Source organism: Myxocyprinus asiaticus, chromosome 4, assembly GCF_019703515.2.
Source record: "Myxocyprinus asiaticus isolate MX2 ecotype Aquarium Trade chromosome 4, UBuf_Myxa_2, whole genome shotgun sequence".
Classification (NCBI taxonomy): domain Eukaryota; kingdom Metazoa; phylum Chordata; class Actinopteri; order Cypriniformes; family Catostomidae; genus Myxocyprinus; species Myxocyprinus asiaticus.
Genome location: NC_059347.1, coordinates 49,542,422 through 49,569,915, shown reverse-complemented (window position 1 = coordinate 49,569,915; position 27,494 = coordinate 49,542,422). Strand labels below are relative to the sequence as shown.

The window sequence follows — 27,494 nt, the reverse complement described above, 5'->3', positions numbered from 1 at the left end:
ATATGTTTTCTGTTTCTTAGCATCTCTCTAATGAAGGATTATATAACAGAGTGCAAAAAAGTGGAACCTGTCTTAAAACTTTAACTTCCCTTTTTTTTTTGTTAAAAGCCTGGTTTGGGTTCCTATCACTAAACTATATTGGCTGTAGGCAGTATGAAGTGCAGTGCAGGAGAAAATAAATTTCCCACCATCACAATGGTTGATTTAAATGACTGATCAACTTGCTTTAAGTATGAATGGAAAAATGAAAATTTGTAAATAATTTTCCTTTATTTCAAGATACTAATTAAGATACTAATATTTTAAGATAATATATTACAAATGTATATTTTTGAAGTCAACGTGAAATTAAAATTGACCCTGTTTTCTTTCTTAACACATGTTTCTGGTCATATTGTCTCATTAGTGCAAACATAATTTGCAAAGTTTTTCTTCAAAATGTAAAAACTTGCTCCGCCCCTGAAACACCTTTTGTTTTTAGCTGATGTCACCAAGCTCTCTTATTTTTCAACCCCTCCCCTCCTGTCATGTGTAGACAATTTTTCACAGTCCATTTTATTCCTAATTGATAAAATCAAATGCTATCCTTTTTTCTTTTTTTTCTTTTTTTTTTAATATCCTGTTCCACTTTGAAATACGTCACATTATGGAAGTAAATTGGGTCACAGTCACTGTTTCATGTTGACTTTAAATGTAGTTTATTGTAGCGAATCTAAAATGTAACTGTGCTCCCTTCCTGCTAAGATATGATTGGCTACAAGTCAAAGCAGATTGGTCAATCACATTGAATCATGTTCACTGGGTTTTTTATTATTCATTTAAGAATGGTTTCTTAAGGATCATGGCTTTAAATGGTATAACATAAGATTCCAAGAATGATTCCCTTATTAATCGCTTCTCATAGTTTGGTTTCCATCGCTTTAATCCACCTAATGAAAAATGCAAAATGATTAATAGATCCATTGTCAAATTTGTTTGTCTGTGATATAGAGTAGAAATATTTGCACTAAGATTGATTTTAACATAATGATAATGAAAAGAGATCCAAAGTTAGAGGATGACGGTCCCATGCTAACACTCACCTGCTCTCATTTCAGAGGGAGCAGTCCTACTTTGAACAGGTAGAGTATAGCTCCTCCCTGCCCACCAGTCAGCTCTATGTGTACAGTACTGCATAGCATGTCTGCAGCAATGCTGGGTGCATCAGTTTAATGATTGAAGGACGGAATGTTGTCTCAAAGGGACAGTCTTTTTAATTGTTTTTATTTGGATTTAATAGCTCGCATAATTGGAAGTTTTTGGATAATTCTAAAAGCTTATATTGGGCTTGTGCTTCCAATGAACACAGATTAGTGAGTATGTTACTGCTCTTCTTGTGCTTTTTCCTTTTAGCACAATGACATTAGTTTGTCCTTTCTTTCTATAATTGACACCCATAATTCCCCTCTTTTGCCTGTTTACACACACACACACACACACACACACACACACACGCAAAAATCCATACACATCATCCTCTCCTCCTCTCAGAGTGTCTGTTCCAATTAATGGATCGGGGGAGTTTGAGTCAATCCATCGACAGGACAGTGAACTCTTCCTGGAGGGGGCGCTGTCACCCCCCTGTCAGAGGATGGGAGCCATGGTCGCCTTCCAGAGCTTTGATCACTTTAAAAGGTGAAGTCTGTTCATATTTTTGTAATTATAAAAAGACAAAATATGTGTATATACACTGACAGCCAAAAGTTTGGAATAATGTAAAAATTTTGCTCTAATGGAAAGAAATTGGTACTTTTATTCACCAAAGTGACATTAATAACGTGAAAAATTACTATTACAATTTGTAAAAAATGTTCAGAACTGTTTAAACTACTTCAAAGAGTTCTTATCAAAAAAATCCTCCACGTGCATCAACCATCTACGTGCTGTCAGTTTGTCCAGATTCTCAGGTGACATTTCACCCCACGCTTCCTGTATCACTTGCCATACATGTGGCTGTCTTGTTGGGCACTTCTCATGCACCTTACAGTCTAGCTGATCCCACAAACGCTCAATGGGGTTAAGATCCATAACAATCTTTTTCAATTATTTGTTGTCCAATGTCTGTGTTTCTTTGCCCACTCTAACCTTTTCTTTTTGTTTTTCTGTTTCAAAAGTGGCTTTTTCTTTGCAATTCTGGCCTGCACCCTTGAGTCTTCTCTTTACTGTTGTACATGAAACTGGTGTTGAGCAGGTAGAATTCAATGAAGCTGTTGGCTGAGGACATATGAGGCGTCTATTTTTCAAACTAGAGACTCTGATGTACTTATCCTCTTGTTTAGTTGTATCTGGGCCTTCCACATCTCTTTCTGTCCTTGTTAGAGCCAGTTGTCCTTTGTCTTTGAAGACTGTAGTGTAAACCTTTGTTTGAAATCTTCAGTTTTTTTGGCAATATCAAGCATTGTATTGCCTTCATTCCTCAAAATAATGATTGACTGACGAGTTTCTAGAGAAAGCTGTTTCTTTTTTGCCATTTTTGACCTAATATTGACCTTAAGACATGCCAGTCTATTGCATACTGTGGCAACTCAAAAACAAACACAAAGACAATGTTAAGCTTCATTTAACGAACCAAATAGCTTTCAACTGTGTTTGATATAATGGCAAGTGAGTTTCTAGTACCAAATGAGCAATTTAGCATGATTACTCAAGGATAATGTGTTGGAGTGATGGCTGCTGGAAATGCGGCCTGTCTAGATTTGATCAAAAATTACTTTTTTCATATAGTGATGGTGCTGTTTTTTTCATAAGTAATATCCTGACTATAGTTTGTGATCAGTTGAATGCCACTTTGGTGAATTAAAGTACCAATTTCCTTCCGAAACCGCAAAATCTGTACATTATTCCAAACGTTTGGCAGTCACGTCCGCCAGTGTATATACTGTACACTTATCAGCCACAACATTAAAACCCCTGACAGGTGAAGTGAATAACGTTTATTATCTCATTACAGTGGCATCTGTCAAGGGGTGGGATATATTAGGAAGCAAGTGAACAGTCAGTTCTTGAATTTCATGTGTTGGAAGCAGGAAAAATGGACAAGCGTAAGAATCTGAGTGACTTTGACAAAACGGCAGGTCTTGTGGGGTGTTCCCGGTATACAGTGGTTAGTACCTACACAAAGTGGTCCAAGAAATGACAACCGGTGAACTGGCAACAGGGTCATGGGTGCCCAAGGCTCATTGATGCGAGTGGGGAGCGAAGGCTAGCCCGTCTGGTCCAATCCCACAGAAGAGCTACTGTAGCAAAAATTGCTGAAAAGCTTAATGCTGGTCATGATAGAAAGTTGTCAGAACATACAGGGCATCGCAGCTTGCTGCGCATGGGGCTGCGTAGCCGCAGACCGGTCAGAGTTCCCATGCTTATCCCTGTCCACCGCCGAAAGAGCCTACAATGAACCATGGAGCAATGGAAGAAGGTGGCCTGGTCTGATGAATCATGTTTTCTTTTAGACCATGTGGACGGCTAGGTGCGTATGTGTCGTTTACCTGGGGAAGAGATTGCAGAAGGATGCACCATGGGAAGAAGGCAGGCCGGCGGAGGCAGTGTGATAAACTGGGCAATGTTCTGCTGGGAAACCTTGGATCCTGGCATTCATGTGGATGTTACTTTGTCACGTACCACCTACCTAAAGATTGTTGCAGACCATGTAGACCTCTTCATGGCAACAGTATACCCTGATGGCAGTGGCCTCTTTCAACAGAATAATGCACCCTGCCACATTGCAAAGATTGCTCAGGAATGGTTCGAGGAACATGACAAAGAGTTTAAGGTGTTGACTTGGCCTCCAAATTCCTCAGACTTCAATCTGATTGAGCATCTGTGGGAAGTGCTGAACCAACAAATCCGATCCATGGAGGCCCCACCTCGCAATTTACAGGACTTAAAGGATCTGCTGCTAACGTCTTGGTACCAGATACCACAAGACACCTTCAGAGGTCTTGTGGAGTCCATGCCTCGACGGGTCAGAGCTGTTTTGGCGGCACGAGGGGACTTACGATATTAGGCAGGTGGTTTTAATGTTGTGGCTGATCAGTTTGTATTTATATATACACAGTTGCAATCAAAATTATTCAACCCCCCTGACCAGCAATACGTTCTGGTGATGTGAATTAAAACACATCAACTAAAACTTCAGTAAACAGTCAAAGTTTTTAATACACATTTGAGTGATTTTGATAACAAAGAGTTCAGTTTACCCAAATTTTAAAATAAAAAATAACTAATTCTCTCCGCAAATGTCATGACAAAAATATTCAACCCCCAAAGCCAATCATTTGTGGGGCATCCTTTACCCTTAATAACAACAAATAAATGTTTCAGGTAAGTGTTCTCAGACTTCGGACACTTCTCTGTAGGATTTTTTTTTACACATTTTTCATGAGCAAAAGCTTCCAGCTCATTGACATTCTTTGGTTTCTGTGCTGCCACTGCTTCCTTGAAATCCTAACAAAGATTTGCAATGGGATTTTAATGATGGACTGAAAGGGCCATTCAAGGACATTCCACAACCTATACCTAAACCAGATTTTGGACAACTTGGATGTATCCTTGGTGTTATTGTCTTGCTGGAAAGTCCAGTGATCACTGAGCTTCAATTTACACACTGAAGGCATCACATGTTTGCCAAAATGGCCTGATACCTGAAAGAATCCATGATGTCAGTCACATAGTCAGGATAGCCATTTCCTGCAGCCACAAAACACCCCCATAACAGGACTGACCCACCTCAATGCTTGACTGATGGTGGTGATGGTGTCATTCTTGTCACCACCATGCCTTTCTTACTCCAGACATACTGCTGATCCATGGGTCTAAAACACATTTTCAGTTTAGTGTCATACATCCATAAAACCTTCTAGGACTCCACAGTTCTTTCCAAATTCCTTCTTAAATATTCAAGTCAACATTTCCCTTAGTGAAGTGTTGCTTTCTTCCACACCCAAGAAGGTTGCTGTTGTACCATATTTTACAAATTTATGAATGGTGCTGCCAACTTTGTCTATTGGAAATTGAAGTGCCTTGGAAATGTACTTTTAGCCATGTCCTTTCTTGTGTAATTAAATTATCTCCTCTATTAGCTTTTGAGACAGCTTATTTTTAATTGCATTTTTTGCATTGAAATTCATTTTTGCTTACGACACTAAACTTAAATTTTAAAACTTAAATAAGTGCCATTGTAGAGTGATGGCTTAATTTTAAAACTACTTGTGTAGCCTTACATATTTAAGAAACATCTACATGCAATAGGGTTTGAATAATTATGACATGGTTGTATTTTTAAATAATTTTAGGTGAATAATTTTGATTGCCCATATATATATATTAGAGAATATATTCATATGTTCAAAAAAATTTTATTATCAGATTTGTAATTGTATTATAGGTGTTTTGATGAAGTGATCTTCCGTTTTGCTGATCCACTGTGTGAAAGCTCTCTGTTCTCTGAGGCCTATTCCGGATTTTGTGATGAGGAGAACTGTAAGGTGAGAGTGAAGAGATGAAACGAATAGTGACAATGATTAAAAAAAAATTAAAAACATCTCAAATGAGGTTTCTTTGATTCTTAAGAATAATAATTGGAAAAGATATTAAGAAAGCAATAAGATTAAATGGTGGGCAAATGGAGACTTTTGCTTACGGTAAGTGTCCCGCTTCTCAGATTTTTCAGATTTCTCAGATTGTTCTGTATAAGAACAGAGTGATCTCACACGTTTCCTTTTTCAGAAGAGTTTCAGAACAGATTTCAGCAATGTCTCAAATTGTGCTCAGATTTGCCAATATACCAAAGTCTGCAATTAAATGTCAAAGAATTTAAAGGAATATTTCGGGTTCAATACAAGTTAAGCTCAATCGACAGCATTTGTGGTATAATGTTGATTAACACAAATTTATTTAGACTCGTCTGTACTTTTCTTTAAAAAAAGCACAAATTGAGGTTACAGTGAGGCACTTACAATGGAAGTGAATGGTGCACATTTTTTGGAGGGTTTAAAGGCAGAAATGTGAAGCTTATAATTTTATAAAAGCACTTACATTAATTCTTCTGTTAAAACTCCTGTATTATTTGAGCTGTGAAAGTTGTTTATGTAGTAATTTCTACTTTTTTAGGGTTTTAGTGTTTGTTGACATTACATCGTCATGGCAAAAAAAAAATTCATTTGGCTATAACTTTACACAGAAAAGGTTAGTAAGTGATTTTATCACACTAAAAATCATGTTTACACATATTGTGGCTATACTTTTGAAAAAGTGAGTATTTTAACGTTCAAAAATTGGCCCCTATTCACTTCCATAGTGAGTGCCTCACTGTAACCCAGATTTTTTTTTTTTTTTTTTTTTTTTTAAGAAAAGGAGGGATGAGTCGAAATTAATTTTTATGGTAATCAACATAATGCCACAAATGCTGTCGACTGAGCTTAACTTGAATTGAACCCGGAATATTTCTTTAATGTGAACTCAAATATTTCTCATCAAATTCTTCTAAGACAAAGTTATCTGAGCTATGCTATCTACATTGGTTTTATAGCTCTATACTCTTGCTATATGTCAACAGTTCTCTCATTTGTCTCTTTTTCAATTATTTTAAGACATTTTAAGAGAAACATCTGAGACAAAAAAAGTTGATATTTAAACATTACAGAGAACTCCATTAAGTCTCTATCAAAAGCTGAGGAATAACGTTTTCATCTGGATAGTCCGTGTGGGCAGCTACATTTTCACAGTATTTATAGTTGATTCATTTTCCTTTTTATTTCAGAACATGAAGGAAAACCCCATTCATATCATAAATGTGTCACTCAAACAAGCTGACACTGAAGATGATGATGCTTTAGTCACAGCTTTCACAGCCTTTGCTCAGTCCAAAGTAAGATGTCTAAGTTACACTGTTGTCCTTTGGTTGTGTGTGTGCTGGTCCCCTGACTCTTCTCTCTTTGTCCTAATTTCAGAAAGCTCTGCTCTATGAGTATGGAATCAGAAGGGTCACATTTTTAATTGCACAAAAGGTAAAGCTCACACATGTGTACAATTTTTTTGAAATTTTAGTCTGATTAAATTTGAGACTGATTAAAATTCAAATTTGCCTTTCCCCCTCATAGCGAGAGTTCCCTAAGTTCTTCACCTTCAGGGCCAGAGATGAAGTAAGTGATGCTTTTATCGATTGATCATTAAAAAATTTACATTATAGTAAAACCCAAATATCCATGAGGACTTGATGCACGAAATTTGTACCACTATTTTTATCCACTCACCTACAGTGCATCAGACTCAAAAACACAAACCTACCCTGGTTAGATATAGAACAGTCCATAATTCAAGAGACATTACCATAAAGATATAAAATACTTTCCATTCATTATTATCACATGACACGGGCAACACTGCCTAAAACACAATATCAAACATAATTAACTTAACAGCTTTGTTAACAGCTATAGCCTTCTTTGAAAAAGTATTTTTCTCGCTTAATCTTTCTATAGTTCCATGAGGACAGAATCTACCGTAATCTGGAGCCTGCTCTGGCATTCCAGCTTGAGTTGAATCGCATGCGTAACTTTGATCTGACGGCTGTGCCCTGTGCCAACCACAAGATGCACTTGTATCTGGGTGCTGCCCGTGTTGAAGAGGGGGCAGAGGTCACCGACTATCGTTTCTTCATCAGAGCAATTGTCCGCCACTCTGACCTCATCACCAAGGTAACCAACATTCAATTTAGAACCTTGTTCCCAGTTTTAAGCTATTTTAATCCCTTTAAGAATCAGAAGACCCTGCAACCAGTGAATTAATGTCCTTACTTGATGATAAATGATCAATGCCTGCTTCCCATTATGGGATGCGCCACTTTATCTCCCTCTGTAGGAGGCCTCGTTTGAGTACCTGCAGAATGAAGGAGAGAGGCTGTTGCTAGAGGCAATGGATGAGCTGGAAGTGGCCTTCAGTAACACACCCACTCGCACTGACTGCAACCACATCTTCCTCAATTTTGTGCCCACTGTTATCATGGACCCCTCTAAGGTTCATTACACAATTGTGTTAATTAAGAACATAGCATTATGTTCCAGAGTTATCTCATATGGATAGAAACAATGGGAATGGAGCAGCGGAATCCAGAAACACTTGCATTGATAAACTTTATTGGACTTTAAAATAAATAACACAAACCAACGTGGTTGGTAGGCCTTTACCAAGGTTAAGATAAAAATACAAGACATGCATTTAAAACGTTTTAAATGTGTATGTCTTGTATTTTTATCTCAGCCCTGATGAAGGCCTACGAGCCGAACCACGTTGGTCTGTGTTATTTATTTTAAAGTCCAATAAAGTTTATAAACGCAAGTGTTGCTGGATTCCTCTGCTCCATTCCTTATGAAATTTTTCAAATGATTAACCATATTTCCATAAATTATTGGGTGTATGTTTCAGCTACATGCTTTTTACTGCCAATTTTCTTCTCTCTTCCTACAGATAGAGGAGTCGGTCCGCTCTATGGTGATGCGGTACGGCAGTCGTTTGTGGAAGCTGCGTGTGCTTCAGGCTGAGCTGAAGATCAATATCCGTCTCACCACCACTGGAGATGCCATTCCCATTCGCCTCTTCCTCACCAATGAGTCCGGCTACTACCTGGACATCAGCCTCTACAAGGAGGTCACTGACCCCACTACTGGACAGGTACAGCCTAGATCCTTTTTAGTTAGTAAGTAGAATGTCATTGTTCGACTTAAAGATCACGCCAAATGACAAGGAAGAATGAATGTGTTGTCTTTAAGCGATAGTTTGCCCAAAAATTAAAATTCTCTCATCATTTACTCGCCCTCATGCCATCCCAGATGTATATGACTTTCTTTCTTCTGCAAAACACAAACAAAGATTTTAAAAGAATATTTCAGCTCTGTTGGTCCTCACAATACAAGTGAATGGTGACCAGAACTTCGAAGGTTCAAAAGGGACATAAAGGCAGTAGAATAGTTATCCATAAGATTCCAGTGGTTAAATCCATATCTTCTGAAGTGATATGATAGGTGTGGGTGAGAAAGAGATCAATATTTAAGCCCTTTTTCACTGAAAATCTACACTTTTACTTTCACATTCAGCCACCTACTGGTTGAGTCTGGTCAAAGGTGGAGATTGATAGTAAAAAAAGCACATACCAGTAAATATTGATCTGTTTCTCACCCACACCTATCATATTGCTTCAGAAGTTACAGATTTAACCGCTGGAGTCATATGGATTACTTTTTTGCTGCCTTTATGTATTCAGACCTTTTGAATTCTGGTCACCATTCACTTTTATTGTATGGACCTGTAGAGCTGAGATATTCTTCATTTCTGTTCTGCAGAAAAAGTCATGCACATCTAGGATGGCGTGAGGGTGAGTAAATAATTAAGAAGAACTATTCCTTTAAATTGATTTGGATACTTTTCCCTATCAAGAGTGTGACTGCAAAAGTGGAAGGAAAAAAAAAGGCATGCCGCAGCACAGGGTCAATAGTTCGGTCTTAAATCAGCTCAGACACAACAGGAGTTCCTTCATAGATATATGTTTGAAAATTGCTTTGTGGTCTGTATTCGTTGTTCAGCTGACTGTTTTCTTCCCACCAGCATCCAAATTCTTTCTTTTGAGAGTGCCAGTCAAGAGTCAAAAATTTAGTTATAAGGCAGCTTATACAAACAATGGATAATTCAAACACCTAAATATGCTTTGATTGTTTTTTTTTTTCTGATCCTACTGTATAATTGTTTATGAGAAAGTGTATTGTTTATGAGGAGTGTGCTGATCTCAGATTTTGTTTCAGGCACACCCCTTGAAGCAAGGGATTCTCTTCTTTGTACATTGCTTTCCTATTACAACACAATCATTACATGTCACTATACTGAAATGTTGTTATTGTGTGTCATTGTGTTCGTTTACATGTACTCCTGTTCTGCAGATAATGTTCCAGTCATATAGTGACAAACAAGGTCCACTGCACAGCATGCTAATCAACACTCCATATGTCACAAAAGACCTGCTGCAGGCAAAACGCTTCCAGGCTCAGAGCCTTGGCACCACGTATGTCTATGATTTCCCAGAGATGTTCAGACAGGTGAGATGATTTGAAGTTAATACCTGCTCTCCCACTGTGAAAGCAGTGGTTCTCTGTCATGTTCTCATACAGTCATGTTCACGGACATATGTCCATAATGACGTTTACCCAGTATTCCTTTTTTCTGTCATCAGGCTTTGTTTAAGCTTTGGGGGCCAGGAGACAGCTACCCTAAAGATGTGTTGATGTGTAACGAACTGGTCCTGGATTCTCAGGACAGACTTGTGCAGATGAACAGACTACCTGGAGACAATGAGGTGTGGAAAACTGTCAACTAAATTTCAAATATTCCTTCAGCAGTTTGCTATTAGATTCTCAGTGTAGACCTCAGTCTTACATGGTACTAATTATCTGTTGAGCATTTAGGAAAAGCTATCCATTCATAAGTCCATTCATCCTTGTAAAGGATTTTTATTACTTTTTGCCCCCTGAAGAAAGGATTAGGATAGAAACTTAGCCCTGTGTAAGTCATAATTGTCCTACCATTTCAGGTTGGAATGGTGGCCTTCCGGATGAAGATGAAAACTCCAGAGTACCCAGAGGGCCGGGATATCATTGTTATCTGTAATGATATTACTTATATGATTGGCTCATTTGGACCTCAGGAGGATCAGCTATTTTTACGGGCATCGGAGCTGGCCAGAGAAGAGGGCATTCCACGCATCTACATCTCAGCCAATAGTGGAGCTCGAATAGGCCTGGCAGAGGAGATCCGCCACATGTTTCAGGTGGCATGGATTGATCCTGATGATCCCTATAAGGTGAGCCAATGCTTCTAGGAGTTAAAGTGTAAAATCAAACAAGTGCACTTTGCATTTTCAAGTTTGGGTCTCACTCGATTGTTCTGTTTTACCCCTGCAGGGTTTTAAGTACCTCTATCTGACCCCTCAGGACTACACATGCATTAGTTCCACTAACTCTGTGCACTGTCACCATGTAGAAGAAGGAGGAGAGTCCAGGTGACCCAACGATGGCAGATTTATTTATAACTACATTTGAAATGGTCTACTAAATTAGAATTTACAGAAAGACCTAGACTCAAACCCCTCTCCTTTAGGGTCTGATATGTTAAAATGAATGTTCTTTTTGTGTGAATGCCTCAGGTACATCATCACAGACATCATTGGGAAAGAAGAGGGGCTTGGAGTGGAGAACCTGAGGGGTTCAGGCACCATTGCTGGAGAAACTTCTCAGGCCTATAAGGAGGTCATCACCATAAGCATGGTGAGATTTAAAAGGCTTCAGAAAGTTTTTTCAAGTCTTGCGATTAAAACCAAAATTTTTGCATTTGGTAACAGCAGTGTCTTTTAGTGTGACATGATCTGCTCTATCTAAAACTATTTTAGACAACATTTTTCTACTTGTAAAATTATAATACATGCAGTTTTGTGACCTTATTAACTGAGACTACATGGAATATTTGTACTTTAAAAAAAGTTAATTTGTGGATGTGCGGGCATGTAGATGTTGATTATTTTCAAATTTTTTGGAGTTGCCCCAAAATTGCCATTTTCTGGGATAGTATTTTATTAGATATTAATAGGATTTTGGGATATAAGATCCCAAGGGCATTTTCAATACTGTACCTTGGGGGATATTTCAAATAATGTGCTGAAAGAAGATGTGTACCTTGTCAAGACATTAATAATTCCTTGTAAATAGTCCATTACCAGACATTTGTACAAGCCAGAACCCCCCTTACATGGACAATGGATAGAAGTTTACAAAAAAAAGATTACATTTAATTTAAGGCTTTAATGGATAGTTCACCCAAAAATGAAAAATCTCATCATTTAGATGTGTATGACTTTCTTCTGCTGAACACAAAGATTTTTAGAAGAATATCTCAGCTCTGTAGGTCCATACAATGCACATAAAGGCAGCATAAAAGTAATCCATATGACTCCAGTGGTAAATTCTTTATCTTCTGAAATGATATGATAGGTGTGGGAGAGAAACAGATCAATATTTAAGTCCTGTTTTACTATAAATTCTCCTCACTGCCTAGTAGGTGGCGATATGCACGAAGAATGCAAATTACCAAAAACAAAAGAAAAATATGAAAGTGAAAGTGGAGATTGATATTTAAAAAAGGACTTAAATATGAATCTGTTTCTCACCCACACTTATCGCTTCTGAAGACATGGATTTAACCACTGGAGTTGTATAGATTACTTTTATGCTGCCTTTTTGTGCTTTTGGAGCTTAAACATTTTGGTACCCATTCACATGCATTGTAGGGGCGTACAGATCTGTGATATTCTTCTAAAATTTTTCATTTGTGTTCAGCTTTTTTGTTGACGTTTGTGTATTTTATTATTTACTTATTGGTTCTGATGTAAATTAGATTTTTTTTCTTGTAAACTGATCATAAAAATGAAGTAATAAAAATAGTTAATTTGTGACTACAGCAGCTAGACCCCTCCGGTTACCACTACTGTCAGCTAAGAACAGGAAACTGAGGCTGCAGTGGGCACGGGCTCACCAAAACTGGACAGTATACGATGGGAAAAACATCGCCTGGTCTGACGAATCTTGATTTCTGCTGTGACATGCAGATGGAAGGCCCACTGCAGCCTCAGTTTTCTGTTCTTGGCTGACAGAAGTGGAACCCAACATGGTCTTCTGCTGTTGTAGCCCATTTGCCTCAAGGTTTGACGTGTTGTGCTTTCTGAGATGCTATTCTGCTCACTACAATGAGCGGTTTTTAGTTTTTGGCACCATTCTGAGTAAACTCTAGAGACTGTTGTGCGTGAAAATCCAAGGAGATCAGCAGTTACAGAAATTTTCAGTCCAGCCCATCTGGCACCAACAATCATGCCATGGTCGAAATCACTGAGGTAAATTTTTTTTCCCAAATCTGATGGTTGATGTGAACATTAACTGAAGCTCCAGATCTGTATCTGCATGATTTTATGCATTGCACTGCTGCCACACGATTGGCTGATTAGATAATCGTATGAATAAGTAAGTGTAAAGGTGTACCTAATTAAGTGGTCGGTGAGTGTATATACGTATATACAGTAATGTATTTGGTTTGGACATTTACATTGTAGTTCAGTTTAGAATATTTGGTGTTCTTCTAGGTCACATGTCGTGCCATAGGAATTGGGGCATATCTTGTGCGTCTTGGGCAGAGAGTTATTCAAGTGGAAAACTCCCACATCATCCTGACTGGGGCAGGAGCACTAAACAAGGTGTGGAATTTCAACCTATTTTCCATTTCACATCTACAGTTACATCTTAAACTGCACAGTGTCATTTTTGTGGGTTACATTTCCTTTATTTATGAGGACAGATTAATCCACTATAATTCAACAATTCCAGTTTTGAATTCTTTAAATCCTGAATGTATTTCTTTGATGTGGTTTCTTGAAGGTGCTGGGTCGTGAAGTCTACACCTCCAATAACCAGCTCGGAGGGGTTCAGATCATGCACAACAATGGAGTGACGCACACCATCGTGCCCGATGATTTTGAAGGAGTGTTTACCATCCTACAGTGGCTTTCTTACATGCCAAAGGTAGAATGTTTTAGTTGTTTTTGCCAAGATACTTTTAGCACTTTGCAAACATGCTCTCAACTAATTCTGAAGTACTTTAGCACACAATCTAAAACTTATTTTAAGCTGAAGGAAAAAAGGAATGTATTTATAGAGAATATATTTTGTATTGACTGTCATAGCATGCTTTTTATATTAATTAACCTCAGTTTGTTCTGGTATTTGCTATTATCATTTAGAACAATCAAAGTCCAGTCCCGATAATGCCTCCCACCGATCCAGTAGATAGACTGATAGATTTCGTTCCCACTAAAACCCCTTATGATCCTCGTTGGCTGCTCTGTGGACGACCCCATCCCAGTAAGAATCAAATTATGAACACAGTTAGCCTCATATATTTCAACACATAATCTAGAATCAAAGGTTGATATTTCATGCCCAGCCTTCCACACCAAGACCTTATGTGTTTGTATTTGAACTTGTGTTGACAGTTATGAAGGGAGTGTGGCAGAGTGGATTCTTTGACCATGGTACTTTTATGGAGGTGATGGCAGCCTGGGCTCAGACAGTGGTAGTGGGTCGAGCCAGGTTAGTTGAACACTTACAGTATATAGTTCATTGCTTCATTTTGACCATTTCAAAATCAATTAAGGCTGTGCAGAACTCATACGTGCTTAAAAGTATTGTGAGTTGGGTGAGACTGTGAATTTCATACAGGCTTGGTGGGATTCCTCTTGGGGTTATTGCTGTGGAGACCCGCACTGTTGAGGTTGCCATTCCTGCAGATCCAGCCAACTTGGACTCAGAGGCCAGGGTAAGAGTCCTGACACACTTTACCGGAAAATGTATAGGCCCTTAATGTGGATCCTAAATGGCTTCCTTGTGTTCAACAATGGTATACATGCTAAATGCTTTCAGTGTTTGCTGTTAGTAAGACATGTTTCTCATGTATTGTTATCCGTATGGAAATAAATGGTCTCAAAATGGTCTCTTTTTCTTTCTTTATTTAGCTCCTTCAGCAGGCTGGTCAGGTATGGTTCCCAGACTCTGCCTATAAAACTGCACAGGCAGTAGAGGATTTTAACAGGGAAAAACTTCCACTTATGGTGTTTGCTAACTGGAGAGGCTTCTCTGGAGGAATGAAAGGTACAAAGCAGATTTTTCATCTTGCTTAGTTGTAAAAAAAAAAAAAAAAAAAGATTACTTGCTTGATTACAAGAAAAGAAAATAAGTTTTTGTACTCACACAGTCACAATAAAGAGCTTGACTTAACTTGACAAAGATGTTTTGAGATGGTTTCTCTAAACCCCCAGCCTGCGTATTTCAGATATGTATGACCAGGTCCTGAAGTTTGGCGCTTATATCGTTGATGCTCTGCGAGAGTTCAGTCAGCCTGTACTTGTCTACATCCCTCCCCATGCTGAGCTGAGAGGGGGATCATGGGTCGTCATCGACCCCACTATCAACCTTCAACACATGGAGCTCTATGCAGATCGAGAAAGCAGGTGTGCATGATAATATCCTGTTTTCTCAGTTCTTCTCTCCCAGCTCTACTTATTTGACTCATTAATTTCAATTCCTCTTTTTCTTCAGAGGGGGTGTTCTGGAGTCAGAGGGCACAGTGGAGATAAAGTTCAGAAAGAAAGATCTGCTGAAGACCATGCAAAGGATTGATTCTGTGGCCTCCCACCTGGCTGAGCAGCTTGGTATGTCCAGTATTCTCACTAAAACAAATCTTTCCTCAATGCCCTGGGGACTTCTTGCTGATTTACCTGACAAACTGTCTACTGTTGAACTGAGTGTAGGCAAGCTGGAGTTGTCCGTCCAGGAGCGTAAAGATTTGGAGGCCAAACTAAAGGCCAGAGAGGAGTTCCTTCTTCCCATCTATCACCAGGTGGCGGTGCAATTTGTGGACCTCCATGATACACCAGGAAGAATGCAGGAAAAGGGTGTCATCACGGTATAAACACAAGAAACCAAAATATTATTCTCCAAGACTCCATATGTTACAGTCTGGACAATGTGTCCTTTCTATAAAGAAAATGTTGAAAAGTAATAGGGCTCTGGATTCTATCAAAGAAATATATAGAAGTCTAATGGGTCATTCTACTTTTAAGATCATTTAACCATGTGTTTTCAGGACATTCTGGACTGGAAGAATGCTAGGTCTTTCTTTTACTGGCGTCTGCGGCGACTGCTGTTGGAGGAGGTGGTAAAGAATGAAATTGTGCTGGCCAACAAGGACCTGAGCAACGGACACATTCAGTCCATGCTACGCCGCTGGTTTGTGGAGACAGAAGGGACTGTAAAAGTAAGAACAGATAATTCACACCTGATTAAAAAACAAATGAAGATGCCTATTCTTTCGGAAGTCAAAAATGTAGTAGATTCAGACCCTTGTCAGTTTGAGATCAGATTATTTTTGTGAACAGTGAACCGTATAGTCTAGGTTTGCATAAGATTACATTGATTGAACTCCGGAAAAGTGAAGTTTATGATTTCTTTGCCACTTGTGGAACAGAATTGCCAAATTATTTTTCTCCAAACTGGTTTCCGTAACACTTCTGGTTAAACCACAAGTTGACATGTCGGACTGCTTTAACAAACAGAGTAATGTTAGAAGCATCACAAAGCCACAGTATTTACACTCATTCTGTAGGAAGTCAGTCTATAAATGACTCCCTTATAGTTGTCTCTGCGCATTAAGCTGGGATCTGAGTATTATTGTGGCATCAAAAATGTTTTCTCTAAGCTAACCCTAGCTAGCCATGTTCCTCGAACTGAAAAACTGTAAACTTGACCATAAACAGGATTATTTTTAATCCTGGGTGATGTGTTGGTAATTGTTTGATTATGGAATGTTTCAGGCATACCTGTGGGACAATAACAAAGTGGTGGTAGAGTGGCTGGAAAACCATCTCTCACAGCAGGATGGAACACGTTCTGTCATTAGAGAGAACATCAAGTGCTTGAAAAGGGACTACGCTCTCAAACACATTCGCAGGTAAATTTTTCAACTTGGATAGGCATTACATTTGTTTTTTGTTTTTCTTGGTTTCCCAGAGCCATATTAGCATGTATAATGTCAACTGAGCTCTAAGTCAAACCACAAACACCATGACCAACATATTGGTGACTGATGGTCAGTAAGTTGTTTTCAAAGCATGCCTATTTTTAAACAGGAGGCTTCAGTAGCTGTAAAACAACTTTCTCATGGTATTTTACTACATTATATGTTCAGCTTAGTCCAGGCCAACCCAGAAGTTACTATGGACTGCATTATCCACATGGCACAGAACATCACTCCCTCACAGAGAGCCAAAATCTGCCACCTGCTGGCGACCATGGACACCTCCACTACCAGCTAATCTCATCCATTCAGTAACTCTTAATAAAGCAACACAGTCTTGTGGTACACAGATAGTAAACATACTGTATGTCTTTAAGACTTAGTGGTACATCTAAGTAGGATTTAACAACTTTTCGAATATTTTTAGTAAGTAAAGAGCCTTAAAAGGTAACCAAAATCGAAAAAATGACTTTTTTGTTCTGTTTCTCAGGATAAGGGCATTGGTCCATAACTTTAAACACGCACAGTTTCAATTGTCAATCGATCATGTAGTTCACTCATCTTAGTGCAGTTTGTGTGTGATTCACAATGGACATGTTAGGGCAAAATTTCTCACATGGGCACCATAACATTACGTTGAACTCACTGCCAAGCGTGAAATCAGTATATACATAGTATTTGTCTTTGCTTCATATTTGTGCCTTTTGTGTCATTTTTGTGGAAATAGCCAACAGATGAATGTGCAATTAGTTGAAGACACTGAATAATAGAATTGATGTTTTAGGCTCACCAATACACGCTGCGTGACACATTCTCAGGAATATGTTCAATAATAATAAACTAAAACTCATTATTAAATCTTTTATTAGAGCAAAGTAACAGTATTATAACTAAAAGCTTGTTTTGCATGTGTGTAAATACAGTATCAGGGTAATTCTTAATATCAACTTTAATTACCAGTGTTTAACAAATGTTGCATTAGGCTAATGCTCATGCAAATTCAAATAGTTTGATTCATATATTTTCATATTTTACTGTAGTCATGAATTACTAATCTGTTGAGTGTTATGTAATGTTTGTTAATTACTTATTAATGAAAGTTATTATTAAGGGTTATCAATATACTGGCTGTTCTACTGTCTGTTTTTCTGGTTGGATTTTGGTTGTGTATCCACATCCTCGAAAAGACTACTCTATCCTATGCCTTTTAGATTATTTCACTTGACTGCAGGAAATACTTGTTTTTATGAATGTGGCCATGTGTGCTGGATCTGTGAATTGATAAATATGTGTACCCACTGGTGCTGTGCTGTACACAATATTAGCTTCTGTATTTTTGTCTTTAAACCATAAGTGAAATTAAGACCATAGAAACGGCTCTAAGTGCCTTTATTGACTGTATATCAGGATGTTTTTAAATAAGAAAAACTCTTAATTATGCAATAACTAATAATTTAAGTTTTCATCTAGATGGAGTTGTAGTCATCTTTCCAATTCCTAATAATTATTTTTTGTTAAATGAATATGGGTTGGGTCATTTTTATACTCACAACTGAATATAGTTCAGTAGTAAATATATACTTTTCTAGTGTGCTAGTTTTTTGTCTATGCATGCTGTATACTGTACACTCAACACAGCTGTGACTGAGACATGTTGCCTGAAGTACCTGATAAAGACATTAACATTTTATTTGAGTGGAATGAATAAATACACAATAATTCTTTTTTTAATATTGTAAAATTGTATTGCTTGCAGTCATTTGAAATATGTAGATATGTACAATAATAATGATTCATGTCACAATTTCTGCTCTTTTCATAAATATAAATAATGAAACACAAAAATTAAAGAGCATATATAGTGCCTATCACAGTACAAAAAAAGACACACAACTACAATTACAAGGCTAACAGTTACATTGACAAAATAAGAAAACAAGTCTCTTTTATGGTACAGCTTGGCGACCTACCCATAGTCATAATTTCCATTATTTCTCCTGTTCCTTTAGTGTTGTGTATAACTCATCATTTGGATTATGTTTATTAGAAGAGCAACACTGCAGTTCCTAATGATGATGTTATCAACAATGCCAGTAAAGCAATCTGCACTGTACTGTTATTAAAAATTATTCAACCCCTTCTGAGTCATATTCTCTTACATGGCAAATTGAATAAAAACGTAATGGCTGATTTGGTCCCTTAAATTCCACATGAGTTGCTCATGTATATAGACAATGCTGTTAGCCAGCTGTAAAATCTGCATTAGAACACTGTCACTCATTGTTAAAGTTACATTACAATAAACACTATTCATTTCTGATTAGGTTGTTGCAACTTTGATGTTGTTTCTCTGCAATAATTTCACAAAACTTTCCAGGTTTGTGTGTTTTTGGCTGCCTTGGGAGAAATTTGCCTTGCAGGAAATCTTTTGGAGTCACACCATGAAAGCTAAGACTGAAAAGCTTCAACCAAATCTTTATTGATGGTCCTCTGGAGTAAAGCTTGGCTTGCTTAATTTCTTGTGGATGGAATTAAAGCAAAACAATAGGCTTTGTTCCTCCTTGTGTGTTCATGTGGTACTGGTTAGAAAGGGCATCCACAGCTGAATATGAGGAATAGAGGCCTGTCACCTGCAGGTCTGGGTAGGGGAGACCTCCTGCAATGGACACAGGCGTGGCATTACCAGTGTCCAAGTCACAGTCAGACAGCCGAAGTGGCGAGTTACTAAGTGTACCTAACGCCTCCAGGTTAAAGCTGTCATCTTTCATCTCCTCCCAAAGATTTCCTGTAATCAACAAAGGGATTTTTCGAAATTAGCATTCTGTAACAGACGTTGCTTAAATACTGTTTTTTGAAAGAAGGTTTGCACCCTCCTTAACTTTTACTGAATGAGTTAATACAAAGTAGCAAAAATAATCACTACAAGAGAAAGAAACATTCAGTGCCATTCAATATTTAGTGTCTAGTTGGCACCAACCTTGCCAGGAAAAGTCCATTATACTTGGGTCTAGTACGTCCACCTCTGAATTCACATCAGTGTGAACGGTGTAGAAATCACTGGGCTGCTTAGCAGGATGCTGGGGCAGGGAGCTGTTTGTCAGGTCAGGGACTGTGTGGAGAGGTGGTGTCTGGGCAGGGGCTGGGGAGGCAGGAGCCAAGCGAGACAGATTCTGAAGCTGCAATTGAAGGTGCTGGTGCATGGGGAGGCACTGCAGAGACAAAGTGACCACTGGATGGGGCTGCAGCTGAGCTGGCACTGTGAGAGTTTGGCCTGGGGGACAGCTGGGCAAACGAGTCATGCCAGTATCAACAGACTTCTGTCTGCAGCTCTCTGGTCTGTCTGTAATGAGTTTGTCTAATTCATCTGGAGAAAGACGTATCAAAACAGGATAACGTTAAAGAAATGTTCACAACAGTGTAATGATAAAGTTTATTTAATTCAAGAACAACTTCAAGTTGTGTCAGCAATTGAAAACCATTGACCGTTGTGATGATAGTATTATTAGCAATAAAACAAAGATTTGTCATCAATTTTATTGCCTAGTGCTGATTACAGTCAGGGATTTGAGACCTGGATTAGCCATGCTGCGGCGGATGGCGGGAAGATCTTTGCGTTTCCATTTTTGCATCTCCTCCTCCATTCTGTCAATCTTTGCAGGGTTGAGTGCCCAAAGGCAACCCTTTCTGGAGGAACCACTCATCTTGTTCTCCACCTTCTCAAAGCACTTATTCAGGGACAGGTTGTGACGTACAGAGTTCTTCCATCCATCAGGTGCTGTCTGAGGAGCGCAGTAACAGACAATGTAGTGTAAGTAACATTTACTAACACAGTATATCATGTAATGTCAACTCCATATGATCTCTGGTTTGCTTTTAAACAAATGCCTTACCTTGAAATAAGGAAAGTGCTCTTTCATAAAGCTGTAAATCTCACTAACAGGAAGGCTGCCTGTCTTGCTGTTCTTCAAAGCCATGGCAATCAGACAGCTGTAATGTGCAGAAATTAAATCTTGCTCCCTTTCCAGAGAATCATAATGTTTAAGAGATTCTTCAAAAATGAATGTATTTTCTCTGTGAATCTTAGGTCACCTGTATGAGTAGATGGGTTTAGGAAAAGTCTTGGGCTGCAGGTCTTGGTTATGAGCAGTAATGCGAGGCTGGGGGAACAGACCCTGGCTGTTGTAGTTGCCATAAAGTCCATCGGGAGAACACTGAGAAATATGACACAGAGCCTTTTAAAAGTTTTTCTTTTAAAACAAACTGGTTATAAGGAATGGTACTTTACAAATCATACTAATCATTGAACCAACCTGTTGGTTTGCCTGAGTGAAAGTGAGCACTTGTTGAGGCACGGTCTGGTACACTGATGCAGCACATGGAAACCCAGGGGAAAACTGGGGCATCTGCAAATTTTTTATTTAATTTAAATAGGATACTTTATGCTCAGTTACAAATGGCCATACAGACCTGAATATATACTACAGCATATACATAATCTGTATTTGTGTCTTTGCAAATTTAGTGAATCTGAATCATTACTTACGCTGTTGATGGCCAAAGGGCTATGCTGCAGTTCACTTTGTAGATGAATGGCAGATCCTGCTACTGTCATGCTGTTCAGTTGAGCTAAAAGTTTTAAAAAGGTGTGAGATTTAGTTGTTTCTTCAAGCTGGATTTTGTTTATAAAATTGTGATTCAGTCTACTATTGATAAGGCACAGCTTTATAAAACCCTTTTTCTGAAAAAATTTTCTGTAACCACAAGTCTTCGGAGTGAGAGCAAACTGTTAAATATGCTTAAGAAATACAAATTATTTAAAAAAAAAAAGAGGCCCAGTTTACCTTAATCCACCCTACTTGTATCCTCTCACAACACTGTGTGTAAAGTTCCTAACCTGTCTGGTGCTCTAGCAGGCTGTTCTGAGCAGAGCTGCTGAAGTCAGATTGCCCGCCCCGGATCTGCTGAAGCCGGGGTACGTCTACAGAGGTGAGCCAGGACAGGGACTGAAGATCACCAGGCAACTCGTCCTTCAGCTGTGATGTGTCTGTAGACAGGAGTCTGCAAAAACAGTACACAACAAATCTGAAAAAAAGGGGGTAACTGAGTGCAAAAAAATTGCATTTTAACAATTGAATTGCATTTTATTTTTGTAATTGTTTCAAATGGCCATTGCTTATTTCAAAAAAAACATTTTTTTTACCTAAATAAAGTAAATAAGTTAATATGTGTAAATACATGGAACATGAGAAGGCCTTAATTTTTTATTTAGTATTTGGGAATAGAAATGAACAAAAAAAAAAAAAAAACTCTCACCCTATGATCTAATCCAGTGTAGGGTGAGTTATTTACTCACCCATTTCTTCATTTGGACTAAGCTACAAGAGAGAGAAACCCTCTTGAATTCTCTTCAGACTTCACTACACACTCACTATTCAGTCCAATAATTGGGGTCACTATGACAACCATCACTTTTCTGTTATTTTGTGAGTCTGGACACTTCAGAACCCCCCCCCCCCCATTAAACCAACCTCTAACAGCGGTCAGGTGACCACTGCCTTCTTCACTGTCATTGGCTGAATCATATGTAAACAACGCATGAGATCATTTGAAACATGGGTATGTGGCACACGTTGCCTGCAACAGTTGGTCCGGCCCTATTGAAAAATGATCACCTATTGTGTTCCAAACGACAAATCTGCACAGCGGCACGTGGCTCTATTGTTTCCCCCCAGACCCTTCCTTGATTGTCTTTACCGTTTTTTGTTTTTTTTTAACCAACCCCTTGCATTAATCTACTGGAATGACAGGCTTCACACAACAGAGAAAAATAGGATGCCATCTGTTTCCCTGTCCCTTTCCACCCAACCCCTGTCCCCTATTGCCACCCCACCCCCGCCTGGAGGCATCCAGACAGTACCTAAGGGAGTAGTTGGAAGAGGATAGTTGAAGGAGTTGGAGGTCAAGCCACAGTGCACACACAGTCTGCCACCTGAATAAATTACAGCATTGAAGGAAGAACTTATTGACATGGTCTTGAGCACTCTGGATGCTCTGGTTCAGAGCTTCTGAATAATTATACTATATACACACACACACCTCTTATATGAAACCTTAGACACTGCACGTGACAACACAGACAGCACTATACCACCACTGTCATGTGCTAATATCTTCCTAACGCCCCTCCACAATACAAAGACATGAAAACGATACCTTGCAAATCCACACAGAGAACAAAACAGTGTAATACCTGGCTTTATGTGACCTCCCTCTCATTCAGGAGTGTTAATTATTCCTTTTCTATATAGGAATTATAATAGATTTCTTTATACACCTAGCCCTTCCATTTTGTATCTGGCATATAACAAATGCACACTGATAGCAGTTATAACTAAAGTGAAATAAACAATATTATGCAGTCTTAAATTTCAAAGTTATTAAATAAGAACTATTTGTATTGTTTCAAACCTGCAGTGACAAAAATATGCCAAACAGACCATATATTTTCTACTCCTGCAGTGTGTCATGTTTTACTACATCAGCAAAATCACAGCAAAATTTCACTGCCAAATGTTATCCTAGAAGACTTACATCTGTCCTCTGTACTGTAGTAGCTTTCTGTACTGTAGTGATTGCCACAACAAACCCTCTCTCACATTGTATAATCTTAAATATAAAATATTATATTCAGGAGTTTTTCTAAGGCAGAAAGAAACAAACTGTTATGGGAATAAAACACTTCACACAAAACCTGAATCATCCAACAGATGTCCTAAAACTGTTTAACAATTTAGTTAAGATAAGGACTCATTGTGTTTCCAGACAACGGCTGTACTGTAACATCTGAAACTGACATTAACATTTAATTCTACAAGAGTTTTAGTTGAAGTAACTTCGTCTTACACTGCAGGTCTGAGATTTACTTAATTTTTTTTTTTTTTTTTTTACTGATGCATAAATGCAAAAAAGGAAAACTCATTATAATAATAGTATTCATTAAAAAAATGGGCTTCATTAATTAGGAGAAAAAATTCATAAGCCACAAACTCAGATTCTGGATCATCGAGAAAGGGAGCTACATTCTTGTACTTATTAGCATTTCTGAAGTCTAATTGTAAACCCAGCTGTGTATTGTACAACTTTTTACGGTCATTAGGGTGCAGTTATACAAGTGGAAGAAAAAATTATTTTATTTGCCCATTGATGCAAACCATTACGTGTCCCACAGAAAGGGGGAGGTGGGCGCACACAGTCACGGTTTATCACAGCTCAAGTCGCCCTCGTTTACATTCTAATTGGGAGCCACTTCTCCTTGGCGACCCGTGGGGCCCCCGCCAAGGTCCTCAATCCCTTCGTGTGCCGACAGCGGGCGTGTAAACAGAGCTGATGCTTTCTGACAGATCCATTCAGAGCAAAGATGATGTATTCTCTCGCTCCTTTCTTTTTTCAAAAACCCCAATTCCCTGCCTCTCAAAACACACCTTTATTTTACAGAAAAGGGGAAGGTGGGGTTTTTTATTAAGATTAGCAGCTCCCCTCCTCTTCCGGAAATTATCTTTATATTCTCTAATCTGCTACAATAACAGAGTTCAAAAGCAATGGGAATCAGCCATCAAAGGAAACACCCCCTACCTGTAGTCTTGTGCGGAGGTGTGGTGATTTTGTCCAGGGTTTTCATGAATTCCTGACATCCTGGTTGTAATTCCACTTTCAATCATCTTCTGGCAGATAAAATGAATTTAAATGAACCATGCAAAGCAGAGAACAGAAAAAGCATTTTAGAAATGTGTCACCAGCCTTACTCTGCATAATACATCTCTCAAATAAAATAATATATGACTTTCTCAACATCTTGTGTGCGTGTGTGTTTGTGTGTGTATATATATATATATATATATATATATATATATATATATATATATATATATATATATATATATGTGTGTGTGTGTGTGTGTATATATATGTGTGTGTGTGTATATATATATATGTGTGTGTATATATATATATATATATATATATATATATATATATATATATATATATATATATGTGTGTCATTCATTACTTATATAATCATTCATTTGATTATTTATCACATGAAGACAAAATAATAGATGATTAATGACACAGTATAGGCTACACAATAATCTCACAAGAACTGAAAGAAAATAACATCAGTAACAATACAATTTCTTTAAAACTTTTCAGAGTTTAGGTAATACGTGCATCGTTGACTAAACTGAGATCATCAGACGTCATCGGTCACCGTTACCTGTCAATCTGTGCACGCGTCTCAATTTTTAATATTAAGACAATATTGGCATTATTTAACAAAAAACATAAACCGCTTTAGAACTAAATATAGACGAGTTACTTCTGTTCTTGCTCATAACCAGTCAATTATTAAAGCCAGACATCATGTTGTTCCAGACATCGATGTACAGACGTTATAACGACAGTCCAGAACAGGTGCGCTTTAAATATATATATTTTAAAAACACCAACAACTCATAGGCAACATTAAATAAACTGCATCTTACCTGTTTGTGCCGAAGTTGCTCAGGGGTGCGGATAATCTTGGGTAATGAGATGAAGGAAATGTCTACTGTTGGTTGGGGCACTTGTTCTCCCGAAGGAAAAAAAAAAACGTATTTTTAAATTTCCCTCTCCGGTGCAGTTTGCTCTTTACGGTCATGCGCACTTGTGCACACGCAGCGCGAGCCCTGCAGAAGGAGGGGGTTCTCGCGCTCGGACAGCTGCTACAACTACAATATCTGTCAGGGCATCTCTCGACCTGCTGGACGTTTCCACTAATTAATCAATACGTTTCCTTCTCAGAAACTTTTTTGTGTTTTCCCTCAGCCGTAGCTCAAGGTGAGATAGTCCACAGGTGCGCCTTTTAATATGCCTTTTTAACCAAAGTGCATGTGCTTTAGGCTTCTCCAATAAAAACAAAACGCTTCAGAGTTTAATAAAATTCCTCAAATTCTGTCGCATTATTTTCGTTATTTCCGCCCTATAAACTCTTATAAATAGTCCAAGTAGACTTCGTGAAAATACTCAAACGTGTAACAAATAGTGTAGTGTTTCCTATGTCCCCGTGTTGCCACTGGCAACATATAATAACATAACAGTACCTGATATTGTTTTTCACTTATCCAAACTTAGCTCCATTACTTTTGTCTGCTCTATCTAAAGACACATCCTCTCCATGCGGTTCTGTGTGATATTCTGTCCAAATGAGAACAGTAGTTCAGTGTACTGGTCATGACTTAACCGCCTTTGAAGCCGCGTCGTTTGGCTTCAGTGCGGCGGGAAAAACGCGCTGAGTGGCGCGCGCTGGAGGTGACAGACTTTCAACAGGCTCACAGGGCAAATATAAATGCATGGGGTGAGATATTCATCTCTGATATTAATGTTTAAGACATAATAAAGATATTTAAGTGCATTTAAAACCCGTTTACAGTCATTTACGTGGACACACCTATTTAAAAGCATATGTTATCATTTTATGGAGCTGCTTGTAATTAAAACTATTTATGTAGTTAATAATAGTGACATTTATGTGTATTAGGATATAGAAAGAACTCATCAAAATTTTAGATCAGATCAAAGTCAATTCAACAGTGTAATTTTCTTTTTGTCTTTAAACATAACTTCAGGAAACTGTTTTTAAATATACGTAGGTTTCAAATCCTGTGGGAAGCGAGCTGGCTGATGACGTTAATTGACTTGAACCACATGGGACACTACAGATGGTAAATCGCGAAATCACAATGAATGCGCACTTGCAACGGACAAAAAGACGCTACTGGGAGAAGAGCACTAGGTCCTAAAACCTATGTTTTCCTCCCTTAGTCATTGAACTGTGCAGCAGACCACAGGTAGTTGATATTTAGTAGTAGGCCAAAAGTAGAAGAAATAGCAGTGTCCTGCAAACTATTTTAAACAATGTTTCTCTCTCTCTCTCTCTCTCTCTCTCTCTCTCTCTCTCTCTCTCTCTCTCTCTCTCTCTCTCTAATTGAACATGCAATTCTACATGTAGTTTTATGACCATGTATTAGTTGAGAGACAACATGAAATATTTGTACTTGTAAAAATAATTTGTAAAAATAATTAATCAGTTACAGCACCTACAAAGTACACTTTCTCTTGGAGACCAGTAGTGAAAATGCATTTTGCATTTTTCTAATTTAATTAAAAAAATATATGTATATATATTAAAGGGCCTGGGTAGCTCAACGAGTACTGATGCTGACTACCACCCCTGGAGTTGTGAGTTAGAATCTAGGGCGTGCTGAGTGACTCCAGCCAGGTCTCCTAAGCAACCAAATTGGCCCGGTTGCTAGGGAGGGTAGAGTCAGATGGGGTAACCTCCTTGTGGTCATGATTAGTGGTTCTCACTCTCAGTGGGGTGCGTGGTAAGTTGTGCGTGGATCTCGGAGAGTAGCATGAGCCTCCACATGGTGGGAGTCTCCGCGGTGTTTTGCACAGCGAGCCACGTGATAAGATGCATGGATTGACGGTCTCAGAAGCGGAGGCAACTGAGACTTGTCCTCCACCACCCGGATTGAGGTGAGTAACTGCGCCACCATGAGAACCTACTAAGTAGTGGGAACTGGGCATTCCAAATTGGGAGAAAAGGGGATAAAAGTTAGAATAAAAAATAAATAAAATAAAATATATATATATATATATATATATATATATATATATATATATATATATATATATATATATATATATATATATATATTACAAATGATATTATTAGCATAACAATTTGAGTGATAAGTTGA

At 38.3% G+C, this 27,494-nt stretch overlaps 3 protein-coding genes across 6 annotated transcripts in view; 2 read left to right on the top strand and 1 right to left on the bottom strand.

Moving 5' to 3' along the window:
- Positions 1 to 19,030, top strand: part of LOC127438260 (acetyl-CoA carboxylase 2-like) — a 45,174-nt gene extending 26,144 nt beyond the window's left edge. For 3 of the 4 annotated variants that reach the window (XM_051693719.1, XM_051693734.1, XM_051693743.1), the window contains 26 exons: positions 1,098 to 1,121; positions 1,531 to 1,674; positions 5,423 to 5,522; positions 6,797 to 6,904; positions 6,987 to 7,043; positions 7,137 to 7,178; positions 7,518 to 7,733; positions 7,897 to 8,052; positions 8,503 to 8,706; positions 9,966 to 10,121; positions 10,256 to 10,378; positions 10,613 to 10,882; positions 10,983 to 11,080; positions 11,225 to 11,345; positions 13,208 to 13,318; positions 13,500 to 13,643; positions 13,862 to 13,982; positions 14,114 to 14,210; positions 14,340 to 14,436; positions 14,633 to 14,768; positions 14,950 to 15,127; positions 15,216 to 15,328; positions 15,428 to 15,582; positions 15,763 to 15,933; positions 16,490 to 16,626; positions 16,864 to 19,030. In XM_051693719.1, coding sequence (XP_051549679.1) covers positions 1,098 to 1,121; positions 1,531 to 1,674; positions 5,423 to 5,522; positions 6,797 to 6,904; positions 6,987 to 7,043; positions 7,137 to 7,178; positions 7,518 to 7,733; positions 7,897 to 8,052; positions 8,503 to 8,706; positions 9,966 to 10,121; positions 10,256 to 10,378; positions 10,613 to 10,882; positions 10,983 to 11,080; positions 11,225 to 11,345; positions 13,208 to 13,318; positions 13,500 to 13,643; positions 13,862 to 13,982; positions 14,114 to 14,210; positions 14,340 to 14,436; positions 14,633 to 14,768; positions 14,950 to 15,127; positions 15,216 to 15,328; positions 15,428 to 15,582; positions 15,763 to 15,933; positions 16,490 to 16,626; positions 16,864 to 16,990 — 3,406 coding nt within the window. In that variant the 3' untranslated portion in view covers positions 16,991 to 19,030. The remainder of the gene's footprint in view (positions 1 to 1,097; positions 1,122 to 1,530; positions 1,675 to 5,422; positions 5,523 to 6,796; positions 6,905 to 6,986; positions 7,044 to 7,136; positions 7,179 to 7,517; positions 7,734 to 7,896; positions 8,053 to 8,502; positions 8,707 to 9,965; positions 10,122 to 10,255; positions 10,379 to 10,612; positions 10,883 to 10,982; positions 11,081 to 11,224; positions 11,346 to 13,207; positions 13,319 to 13,499; positions 13,644 to 13,861; positions 13,983 to 14,113; positions 14,211 to 14,339; positions 14,437 to 14,632; positions 14,769 to 14,949; positions 15,128 to 15,215; positions 15,329 to 15,427; positions 15,583 to 15,762; positions 15,934 to 16,489; positions 16,627 to 16,863) is intronic. The other variant, XM_051693724.1, reaches the window with a different exon arrangement.
- Positions 19,031 to 19,165: 135 nt separating this feature from the next.
- Positions 19,166 to 25,390, bottom strand: foxn4 (forkhead box N4). The gene is given in 11 exon segments (XM_051693757.1): positions 19,166 to 19,477; positions 19,670 to 20,056; positions 20,264 to 20,471; positions 20,583 to 20,679; positions 20,782 to 20,903; positions 21,003 to 21,095; positions 21,236 to 21,318; positions 21,587 to 21,750; positions 24,325 to 24,413; positions 25,236 to 25,340; positions 25,343 to 25,390. Coding segments are annotated over 11 exon segments (1,650 nt in total). The 3' UTR covers positions 19,166 to 19,223.
- Positions 25,391 to 26,507: 1,117 nt separating this feature from the next.
- LOC127439671 (unconventional myosin-Ih-like) overlaps positions 26,508 to 27,494 on the top strand; it is a 33,878-nt gene continuing 32,891 nt past the window's right edge. Inside the window, exon 1 of the mRNA XM_051695913.1 lies at positions 26,508 to 26,579. The gene's annotated coding sequence lies outside the window, so the exon portion shown is untranslated. The remainder of the gene's footprint in view (positions 26,580 to 27,494) is intronic.